Genomic DNA, 11,883 nt, shown 5'->3' with positions numbered 1-11,883 from the left:
TACAGACGCAGGTTAGACAGTACTCGATCTTCCTGTGGAAAAGACGGGGCAGCTTTGGTCTCAGATGGGTCTGCTTGGGAACTGATCGCGGAGGAAAAGAGAAACATTCCTGCGAAAGTGCTTGTTAGTCTTCGCTGTTTCGTCGCGGCGGCGGTGGTAGAATTCCTTAGTTTGAACAGGTAGGTGGCGTTTTCTTATGTTTTGTTTTTCCCTTGTTGTTGCTGTTGCTGCTGTTGTTGTTGTTGTTGTAAATCAACCGAACTTAACAAAGAAGGGAAAACATTTGAGTGTCAGAAGGCCAGGCCAATCACAGCAGTGGCAGATTTCTGTAGAAGCCACCTATGGTGGAGTACAGGCGTGGACCTCAGTCAAGCTTGCTGAAGCGGCACCAGAACCGCTGGGACTTCTCGGGGAGCTTTTTGAACAAAGTCGTGCGCAGGACCTGTTGTTTTGTCGGACAATGCAGTAGGCACAGCTTCGTCACGCCTGTGACGTGCAGTGTTCAGTCGCCTGGTGGCACAGCACTTGTCACAAGTTGGCGACGTTCATTTTTCCTGAGTATTTGGTGATTTATGATCAACACTTGTTTTCACAGCCAACGGGCGACTGGATCTTATGAGTAGCTTCCCCGCGAGTTGTTAGTGAACTCCTGCTGCGGTCACAGCCGAACACTAGTCGAGTAATGCTTTAATAGTCGCCGGAGGTGCGTCGTTACATTGATTTTAATATCAAATACAAATATAAGAGATGTACCTAAATTCTACGAACTGTAAGTGTAGCCAATGGACAAAATACTTCATGAGAACACCAGATGCTGTTCCGTAATGCTTCAGGGTGGATAGCTGAACTGTAACACTTTCTTTGAATTACTACTGATATTTTTGGAGAGTTGGTTGTCATGCTTGTAGATTCTTGTCTAATGTAGCTATTAATGAAAGAATACTATCATAGTTATTTATCTGTGCCAGCAGCCTCTGCCCCTTTTGGCCTAAATCGGTCTCAGATCTCAGAAGCTTGCAGCGTTTTTCCGGTCAGAAACGTCTCCCTGGACCAGAATGTTCGCATCAATACCCCAGTCTGGTGACAGTGTGGAACTGCACTGTAGAAAGAACCAGTCCTTTAGCATCTGATGGCATTGTTAATGAGAGGAGTGCTTTTAACCCTGCTGTCCTATCTCTTTGGGATTGTGCATTCTGGCCTAAAAGGTTTCCCCCCAATTCAGCCATTAAATATATTTCTGACTTCTCGACCCTGCCTTACTTGTAATGAGGCTACTGGTGCATAATTGCATCAGTCATGGAGGCTGCAGTTTATATCCTACATAATGGAAGTAGTATTTGTAAGTTGGAATTATTATCACAGTGGGCCTGCTTTATGAAATCTTGTGCTGTTCAGCAAGACGCATCACATTTTATATGTGTAAACCCAAAGTAAGCACCTTACTTCAATTATTAACTTCTTTTTTTTTTTCAGACTCTGCAGGTTTAGGCCTTCTGAATCTCAGATGTTGACCCTGTTCTTGCTCTAGGCAGATCAGCAAAACGGAGCTGCGTACTCATGTACAATGCAGTAGGCCTATACAGTATGTGAAAAATACAGCAATCTCCTCACTGGAGGTTAGTGAGCATTTACATTTGAAAATGCCTTGAATCAGTCTTCTGTTTCTAAATAAGCGTATTTGCTTCAGAAAGCATGCCTTAATCTACCCCCTTCATTAAATGTATTTTTTTTTCTTTAAGAGAATCTGTATTTGAATAGTAGAGACGGCAGTAATCAAATTTAAGTGTAAAATAATGTATTATCACTGAACTGCGTTTTTGTTTAGTAGGAACCACCACTGAGAATCAAGTACTTGATTGCCACCTAGCCTACTATATGTTCGGAGTCGAGTTGTATAAGAGTATCCTGCAAGATATCAGGAGTTTTCCAAAAAACCTATTATGAATAAAATGCATCTACTGAAGCTACCTCCGTTTGCTGTATAGTGGTTTCCAGTCTATGAGAAACACACGTAACACCATAACAAACAAAAGGGCAGGAAATCCCTTTCTGGGAGTAGTGTGTTATTGCAAGTTATTTTTGGTTTCAAGTGAAACCTGTAGACTTCAGATATTTTACTGAAGAAAATCTGAAATGGCAATATCGAGAGAAGTGTTTGAAGATGGCTAGCACACTGGCACAATGCTGCCTCTCCGCACTGAGGCCCTGGGTTCAATTGCTGGGGTGCTATCTGCATGGTGTTTGTATGTTTGTACATTGAAGCACCCAGAGAAAACCCACATTTTCTCCAGGTGCTCTCTTACAGCTCAAAGACATACTGGCAGGTTAATTGGCTGCTTGGAAAAAGGTGCAAAAGTGTGTGTACTCTGTGAAGGACTAGCGTCCCATCCAAGGTGTACCCTGCCTTGTGCCTGTTACCTGCCTGGATGAGCTCCTCCCCTTCTGTGATCCTCTGGTGGAGAATGGATAAATAGACATCTGTTTGAAGAGAACAGCTTGCTGGATAGGTGCTCATATTGAGTCCTGGTATATTCATTTAAGTCTAAAAAATTTTGGTTCATAATTCTTCTTGACAAAAATTATGTTTCAAAGTTATTTAAAAACTTCAAACCAGATGTACCTGTACTTTTTTTTTCATTTCAGCATGTAATTTCATTCTCCCCTTAATATCAGTGATTTCACTGCTGAAAACAGATATAACTGTGTAAGCTTTTTTTATTTTTTAGATGATTAGGTGTTTTATAGAGTCTGTTAAAGAGTTTGTGTGTATATCCATGTCTGAATTTGTATGTGTTGGTATAGCAGTGTTTTATGTTTTTGACTGAGGGAGCTATACAGTTATTAACCCATCAAAACATTTGGTAGGTAATGTTTGAAGATGGGTGGCACATCGGCACAATGATTAGGATAAAGATGCACACCATTCAGTTTGTTGGAAAAAAATATTTTTAGACTTGTCATTGTGTTAAATTATCTACGGTATATCTGACCCATTTCAAAGTGTAGTTGGAATGAGAGGGATGTAGCCAATGGATTCACGTCACAAGCTAGTCTTAATAGAGCAATTAACGCTTCCCTTTTCAGCTTTTTCCCCGATGCAGAGATGGAAAAAAAGTAGAATATTGCAGAATTTACCATTAAATTGAGCTTTATCTCACTTGGTCATTTAAAAATATAAATGTCTATCTTTTGGTAATGTTTTTCAACTGTGAAAATGGGATGGATGCCTTGTGCAACGCTATTGAATAATCCCTGATCACTCATATTTGTGTTTTTATGTTTTTTAAGGTTTTTGTACAAGATTCTGTACCGTGTGCATTACCATTAATACAGAAGGTTTTCTGCTGCATCAGAAATAAATAGAAATCAGTACTGTAGACATGATATAGGATAGGATTTGATGTTTTGCGCACATCAGGCCTCTTAACTGGCATCCTCTCATTTATAGCTTTGTGCTTTTAGCCATGTTGTTTGAAATTTTGAAAATAATATGCATTCTATTTTATTTACTCTTACAAAGCTTTGCCCACTCCTTATCTTGTCTGTACACTCTATGCTAGAATGTTGAAAAGCAAGTTCAATTATAGTGTCAGAATCCTAAAGCTGTCCTGCCCACATTACATTTTAAACAATTAGAAATATTTTAGGAATGCCTCTGTGGGGGATGATTCTGTTAGGTTGTGATCACAAAGCTGGTAACTTGGCAAAATAATTTTGAATCCCATTATAATTAAACAAATAACATCATAGATAAAGCAATGAAGGTGCTCTCATCCCAGACCAAATATGTAAAGATATGTTTACGACATAATTATATACTTCTAAAATAATAATAAAATAACCCCACTTTAGTTAGCCTATTAATTCTAAATAGGTTGAAAATCCAAGTACACATATGAAGAAGGGCTTCTCCTCTTCCTTTTCAGGCCTGTCATTTACTGTGTCAATGTAAAGTTGATATTTTAGATCTCTTAAAACAAACGTCTTTTGCAATCTAACATGATATTTAGCTGTTTCCATTGTATTTGCATTCTGGTCACACAATAGTAGGGAAATTCATAAGCAAATCCTATCACATTGCCTGTTAAAAAAAAAACTATGTGGAAATTGGACGGTAGTCATTTTAATTTTCTGTTCATTTTGAAGAAATGCCTTTAATGACTTCAAGTACTAATGTCTTTAACTTGGTATTTTTATTTTTAAGCTGATAAAAGCTGAAAAGGAAATACAGTATGTACTGAATGCAAACTCTACTTAACCTTATCTTTGAACTTTCTAGCTTGACACTGCCACTAATAATTAGAGAATTGCTACCTTTTTTAATACCAATAATTCATCAGTGGAATTAATACTTTAATACCTGTGATTTGAAGGTGTCCAAGGTGAACAGGCTGCCCAACCCCTCTGGGCATGCTAACATTATACAATTCAGAACAAAGTCCTCTTTCTTATGAACACATCTCATCATCACATCAGCCACAGCAGATGATGAGCTGGAGTGAAACTGGGACGTAAATGTGCATTAGAAGTTTGACGCTGACAACAAAAAGTAAAATATTTTAATACTCCGGATTGGACAGAATTAGTACTTACTAAATAAGTCGCTGTTAAATTGACATTTTTCTCATTGATCTGGTTCTGCCTAATGTTGAGGTTAAAACAATGGTCACATAAGCTTGATCATACAGCAGTTAATATCCAGCCCAATTAAGACACATGGAGACGGTTCCCATAAATGATTTGTGCTGGTCTGATAGCTGCTAGGGTTTTCGACGTGTCCCCTCTAATGCTGGCTGCGCCTTCCTGTTGCAGATCTGCAGATGGGTCAGGGGCTGTGGAGGGTTGCCAGAAACCAGCAGTTGCAGCAAGAATACAATGAACAGGGCTACCTTCCAAGGGAGCGTGGCAGGAGAGCAGCTGCTGCCGCAGAGAACCTGAACCACCGCAGGCAAGGCCCAGGCGGCATCGACATCTATCAGCTGCTGAAGGCTAGGAAATCCAAGGAGAAGCAAGGTTTCATTGACTTGGAAATGCTCCCGCCTGAGCTGAGCATTACCATCCTATCGTACCTGAATGCTACTGACCTGTGTCTGGCTTCGTGCGTCTGGCAGGGTTTAGGAAATGATGAATACCTCTGGCAAGGGTGAGTGAACGATACTGCGTGTAGAAAAAATAAAACATTAATCCGCAACGCTTTCAGCGAGGAGAAGAGTCTGCTTTTGCGTTTTCTTAACTGGGTGAGTTCATACGAATTGTAGCAGGGAAGAATTCACGCTAACTGTAGTTAACAATTCCAGTGCCGGGTGACATGCAAATACTGCGGTCTTTACCGAGAAATTAACAATGTAAATGGTTGATATCTGTTTGCAGAAATTGACAGTAAATTAAGTTTACCTTAACTGCAGTGTTTTAAAATGAATTCAATTAAACTTTCAACCTACTATGTTACATTTTTAAAGGCGTTTTGAGGGGTTCAAAATTACATTTCCATCTATGCTATGACAGAAAAAGCCTTGAGAAAGTAAGTGGCTTTGACAGAACTAGCTCTGGTATACCTGGTGGCATACTCAATATTACAAATAATTAAATGGGAAACAAAAACTATTTCTTGTTGCTTGAATGTTGCTCGGATTGTGTTGTCTTGAGAAATCTTGAACAGATAAAGTGAACTGGACAAGAGCGTGCGGCATTAAATAGATGTAATACATGTTATAAATGGATTTCAGTGATGGTTGCATTTCCATTCAGTGTAATTCATTTAATGAATGAATTCCTTAATGAGTTAATAAAATGTACGTTTTCTGCTTTAGGTTGTGCAAATCCACATGGGGTCACTGTTCCATATACAATAGGAGACATCCTCCAGGCTTCTCCTACAGGAAGCTGTACATGCAGTTAGATGAAGGCAGTCTAACCTTCAATGCTAACCCTCATGAGGTAAACAACTCATGCGTATTCTCATACTTGAGGAAAGTTATTTAATCTGTACGCTTTAACTTCACTGTCTTTATGTTTACAAATGTGCACACTGACATTGTCAAAAGGTGGCATCTGAGCCATGAAATAATGGTGTGAAACAATAGTAGCTTTTAAAAATTGTAAACAGTGAAGACAAAATCAGTGTCTGGAGCAATGCGTTACAGCATTTTTCATAATTTTAACAAACAAATGATCATCATGGCATGAGCCCTACAATAGAGGTCAATCTATAACATGGGCTGTGGTACAAACCGATGTTGTTCTGGTATTTCCTGCAGTTGTAGTGTTGTTTCAATTTCTGTAAATGTCATTCTCTTTAGGGTATTAGCTACTTTATATCAAAAGGCATATTGAATGACCATCCAAAGGAAGTTGCCAAGTTCATATTTTACACAAGAACGCTACACTGGAAAATGCTACGGATATATCTTGATGAAAGGTAATTATTTGCTGTTTATATGGTACTGTTTGCAAGTATATTTTCAAAAAAGTCAACGGGGTGTAGCTTAGAACTAATCTTTTATATTTCGTTTTAACGTACAGGAGAGATGTCTTGGATGATCTTGTTACTTTGCACAATTTCAGTAACCAGTTTTTGCCCAATGCACTGCGGGAGTTTTTCAGACATATCCATGCACCAGAGGAACGTGGCGAGTATCTGGAGACTCTCATCACAAAGTTTTCACACAGGTTTTGTGCATGTAATCCTGGGTTGGTGAGGGAGCTTGGCTTAAGTCCAGGTAAGAGACAGAAGGCCCTTCTTTGAATTTAGTGCCACAGTTTTCCACCAGTCAGAACAGCAGGATTTTTATGCAGCTATCTCACGTTGTAGTAAATCATTATGTAGGGCAGAACTGGATTTGTGTCATAATGGGTGAAAATGCTTTTGCATTTCCTAATTTTGCATCATGACTTCCAAACCAACTATTTTCCTGAAGTAAACTGTGTAGTTACTGCAAATTTTTTGTTGTTCTGTTTTTTTTATTTTGCAGTTATTTTCCTGCATTTCAGATGTAGTAGAGTACTATGCTTGTTGTGTTACAGTTAGCACATCTGCTTACTTATAATGCCTACACATGTTCTTGCTATAAATAAAAATGTATAAGAAACCTCACTTCTTAGACTGTTATTGAACACTAAAGCCATGGTAATCGTCTAGGCTCAAAGGTTTAGTCGTTTAAAACGCTTCCCTAGCCAGTTCAGCTTGGCTGTCTGTTATTATAGAGGTTAATGCAAATGATTTATTCTAAACTACCTGTTGCATGGAAAGTGGCCTCAGAGCTGAAAGTACTGTGTACATCAGATAACGTACGTGTTTCTTTAGGTGCATTATCATTCTACATGTATTACATTTGGCTGCCACTACTAGTCAAAGCAACTTATATTTGCTTTCATATACATACATTGTATTTTACCTGAACAGTTTGAGTGACTTACCTTATTCAGGAGGTCAACAACAGTGCCTCACCTGGGATCACTCACACCTTTCCAGCACTCTACTCACTGTTCTGCCCTGCTGCCTCTAAATAGTTGTGCAATTGAAGACAGTGCTTTTGTGCCAAATATCACAACAGTATGAAGGTATAAAAATCCGTACTATTTTTAATAGGGTTATCTTTTTTTTTTTGCTCTTTCCAGATGCAGTCTACGTACTGTGCTACTCCTTGATTCTGCTGTCCATCGACCTGTCCAGCCCACATGTGAAAAATAAAATGTCAAAGAGGGAGTTCATTCGTAATACTCGACGTGCTGCTCAGAACATCAGTGAGGATTTTGTCGGCCACCTCTATGATAATATTTATCTTATCGGCCATGTGGCTGCTTAGTAGAACTAATTGTTGCACTTAACTCATGAGTAAATATCAATGACTGCACAAAAAAAGAGTAATTCTACTTTAGAAGAGGGGTTGGATTAGTGCTGGTCATTCTAACCTCTGTTGTAACAACATAACTGATTGTATACTTTAATATTTCATATGATTTTCACCATCAGGTTATGCCTCTTGAAGATCCCACTGTGTGTAACATTTGAGGGCTTTCCAGTGAATCAATTTTGAAATTTGACTAAACTCTGAGAGTAAAATTGTAATATCCGGTAAACAACCAATTTAGAAAATAACCTTATTTTTAATATGTAGATAAGGTTTGCCTACAGTTGCCGTAACTTAAACTAGTCCTCACGTATGCACATTATGAAGTCCGTTATCGAACAACAAATTAAAGTCCACACATGGTGTGGTTCCCCAGCTTGGCATTGGTCTCTCAGGTCTTGGACTTTGCTCTTAGACACCTTTTTCAACCACCTCCTCCTGCTTTTTTAACAATAAATATACTTTTTAATTTTTCAGATATTACCACTGACAAAAAAAAAAAGTTGGTTTTATGTTAAGCTTTTTCAGAGTTTATTTTTGTTTGTTACTGACGAAATGCATATACAGTAGTTACAAAAAGAACTTACCGAGCACAAGGATCCCTGGGCAGAATTCTGAATGTTTTTCTTTTGTTGTATGTAGCTTGGCAGGATTCATGGATTTAAACGTCTGTGTTTAATATCTTGGACTAACAACAACATTTTTACATGGCTTTGTACTGGATATCCTGTTTTTACTTAATGGCAGCTCATATGCTTCTTACACTTACCTTCAGTGCACTTCTATAGCAATTACATAGTTTGCCAAGCAGCTTGTCAGGTGAGGTGTTGTAAAATCATGCTGTCCTATTCTGATGGGGGCAATACAGCCTACAGTATATTTCTAAAGGACAAGCAGGTGGTGACTATTTTTACCAGATGAAGACTAGTGATATTCCTAGACCTGTTTTCCAGAAACAGTGTTAGGAAGTTAAAAATCAGTGATAACAGGGGCATGCGAAACTGCTGGGTTTACTCATGTGTGTTTTAACCTAGTGTTAGAACCACTGAATAAAAATCAATTAATCAACCACTCTGTGTGATCACAGGAAAATGTAATTGCACTTTAACTGCTGTGTCCTTGACTTTTATGGGAGGAACAGGCTTTTTTGTGAGTCTTAGATTCAGTAAAAAGGCCTCTTTTTAGTATAGAAAAGTATTTTAAAAAAAAATGCTAGCTGTCTAATACATGAAGGATTGTGTGAAAATCAATGTTTCCATTCTGTTATGTCCTTTTTGATTTGCTGCACAAATAAGTGCCAATAGGAAAAAAAAAGTACAACTGACAAGATAATTATTAATAAATAATATAGTTGAAGGGTTTGTTTACATTAACGTGCAGATTAAGCCCTGAATATTTTTTCTTTTTTAAATTACATGTGATATGTAAATATTTAACTTTAGAGATTTATAAACATTATTTTATTGTGAAGTATTTTAACTAAAGATTTTCTTTTCTCTGTAAGATTCTTCTTATATTGTGTTTCCAAAATACAACTCTTTTGAATTATTTGAGCACTGAAAAAATAACTCTAATACATAAAATGTGAAAAGAACATTGTTCCATTTTCTTTTTTGTTAAGTAAGATTTTGAAATGTATTCTTTTTGGTTGTCACAGTTTTGAATGAAAAGCTAAAATTAAGCACTTTGCTCTATGTTAGATAAAACATTTAAAAGATATATTTCCTGTTTAATGTGCTCTAAATACAGTACATTACAGTGGATGACACTTCATGTGATAGATTTTTCTGGATGCTGTGCGGTCTGCTAGAGAATTGGATAAGTACAAACAGGCCATTGTGCAAGGCTGGGATCAGATTTTTTGCATTGAGATCAAGCATCAGCCTATCAGTGGAAGTTTGTAAGTGGAACAGTTCTGTCCTTTGTTTTACCATAGCAATATTCACTGTCCTCTGTAGCTGAAGACCAAAGGATTTGTTCTCCTACATAAGAGAAATGCATAGAGTATTCAAGGTTAAAATCACATTCATACATTATTTTAAAAAAATTTTTTGGAAGATACTGTAGTTTTTTAAATGCAGTTTTGTTAAACAATATCACAAATGGACATATATATTTTTAACTGAGATTGCACTTAGCATGTCTTCTTTTGGCTTTTGATGCTGAGTTGTGCTCTTTGCTTTTGTACAGTAGTTTAGGATAGGTAATACCAGTGATCCTTACTTCTGGTCCTGGAGAGTGACAGCTCTGCTGGTTTCCTAGTCTCCGAGGAGTGGTCAAATAAAGACATGGAAAGAGTTGTTATAGGCAGTTCATTCACTTACTGATCAAATGAAGTCATCTCATAAGATCTCAGGTGCAATGAAAATCAGATGTGCATGTGTCCCCAAAAGGATTAGAAGGCAGGTTTGATCATTCGTCCTAGATAAATATTGCCCAAATCTTGACTGCATTCAAATTAGAATATAGTTGTGAGAACATATATCCATGCATGATGCTAATATCTGAAATGTAGTTTTTTTTAAAAAAAAGCTTTATATTATTAGATTTAAAAAAACAAATAACTTTAAATTCAGTTTTTACACTAATTAAAATGAGAATTTCCTATTTGTCTACATGACTTTTAGTATTTGAAGTTCTTTCCATGGTCATGGTCATTTACAAATAATTTCATTATTAGATGTGGTTCCCCATGCTTTTGACAAAATGTACTCATTTAACAATTTCAAATTTACAATTCTTTTAATTAATATAAAATCTGTTGAAGATTATAGTGTGTTCCAATCACGCACTAATGACTAGCAAATAAAATTCTGTAAACAGCACCATTGTTTTATGGTCTTTAAACATGCTAGTGAACAGAATAAAACACTGAACACTGAAAGTGCTATACTACCTAGTCTACAGTCTACAGACTACAAGACTCACAAGTATCAAGAATCTTTGTTGACTAGTATTTTGTTTTTTTTAGTTGCATTCACTACTATTCCTTTTTAAGAAACTAACTTGTCTAAATTTCTCTAAAGTTAAAAGCTTAAATGACAATGATATATATAACACTACATGCTGCAGTTTTTACGTCTCGCAGGAGGTAGACATTGAAAAGCTTTTCCAGACACAACATGACATTTGACCCAAGTGTGACATATGTTTTAAGTGCTATTAGTTAAATGGATACATTTTCTAAAGCAGACACCGAAAAGATAAAGACTAATCACAACACCTACAAGAGCAGCAAGTTGATTTTAATTTTGAAAAACAACCTGACATGGAGGATCTAATTAAGTGTGCACAAGTCTAATGGCTTTATGTTCAGTGAAGCATATGAGTCATAACTAAAGACAATATTTATACATGAGACATATTCTAGGAAAAGGCATACTACATGGGGCATGCTCTATGTGGGAAAGATACAGTGGATCTTTTAAAATCAAAATTGGTACAGTACCATGAAGAAGTATAAAGGGCTAAGAATATATACTTTAGTGCTGTTGTGGATAAAATACATTTATTTTTTGTAAGCTAAATCTTTCCACTGTATAAATCAGTTATTTGATTTAAATTGTGAAGGAATAAAGTTCCAAATTTAATATTGTATGTGTGTTTATATATGTAAATATAAGTTTTAGATTTGTTTTTTGCAAGTTAAGTTTGACTGCCCACTGTATAACACATAATAATGTGATTATCTGTTATGTATGAATATGTAATCATGTACGATTATGTATTAATGTACAGATGATATACATTAAAGTATTTTTCATATTTAATTTTACATGTACAAACTGTTTCTATGTAACATTTTACACAAAGTCGGGTTTTAATCATAATGTTTTAATGTTAATTTTCTGCTCTTAGTAATATGAGGCTGTTTTACAAGTGTTTCTGACCGCAAAACATTCAAAATTCAAATCAGTGATGTAATACGTTACCTGAAATAAGCCATACTTATAAAAGTTCTATAGAAGACAGTAAATAGCATATTACAAAATAAATGTAATTTATTAGGCAGATGAAGAGAGGGTCTGCAAGT

The 11,883-nt window shown here is 36.5% G+C and overlaps 1 protein-coding gene across 2 annotated transcripts; it reads left to right on the top strand.

Moving 5' to 3' along the window:
• Positions 1 to 88: 88 nt before the first annotated feature.
• On the top strand, positions 89 to 11,620 carry fbxo8 (F-box protein 8). 2 transcript variants are annotated; one of them, XM_015345858.2, is made up of 7 exons: positions 90 to 179; positions 1,474 to 1,616; positions 4,813 to 5,143; positions 5,811 to 5,937; positions 6,300 to 6,418; positions 6,523 to 6,719; positions 7,618 to 11,620. In XM_015345858.2, the coding sequence occupies exons 3-7, from the start codon at positions 4,821 to 4,823 to the stop codon at positions 7,803 to 7,805; spliced, it is 954 nt and encodes a 317-aa protein (XP_015201344.1). In that variant the 5' UTR covers positions 90 to 179; positions 1,474 to 1,616; positions 4,813 to 4,820; the 3' UTR covers positions 7,806 to 11,620. The 2 variants fall into 2 exon arrangements, with proteins under 2 accessions (XP_006630022.1, XP_015201344.1); XM_006629959.3 differs by lacking the exon at positions 1,474 to 1,616 and having other exon boundaries at positions 89 to 179.
• The last annotated feature ends 263 nt before the right edge of the window (positions 11,621 to 11,883 follow it).

The sequence above is a fragment of the Lepisosteus oculatus genome, chromosome 1, assembly GCF_040954835.1.
Source record: "Lepisosteus oculatus isolate fLepOcu1 chromosome 1, fLepOcu1.hap2, whole genome shotgun sequence".
NCBI classification, from domain to species: domain Eukaryota; kingdom Metazoa; phylum Chordata; class Actinopteri; order Semionotiformes; family Lepisosteidae; genus Lepisosteus; species Lepisosteus oculatus.
The sequence above is the reverse complement of the archived record's forward strand: the minus strand, read 5'-3'. Positions and strand labels throughout refer to the sequence as shown.

What these genes read in the sequence shown, in the direction of transcription:
- fbxo8 (XM_006629959.3), top strand. Translation starts at nt 4,821, where the DNA reads ATGGGTCAGGGGCTGTGGAGGGTTGCCAGAAACCAGCAGTTGCAGCAA. An exon ending in CGGATATATCTTGATGAAAG is followed by an intron (nt 6,419 to 6,522) that starts GTAATTATTTGC and finishes TTTAACGTACAG; the next exon opens with GAGAGATGTCTTGGATGATC. An exon ending in GGAGCTTGGCTTAAGTCCAG is followed by an intron (nt 6,720 to 7,617) that starts GTAAGAGACAGA and finishes TGCTCTTTCCAG; the next exon opens with ATGCAGTCTACGTACTGTGC.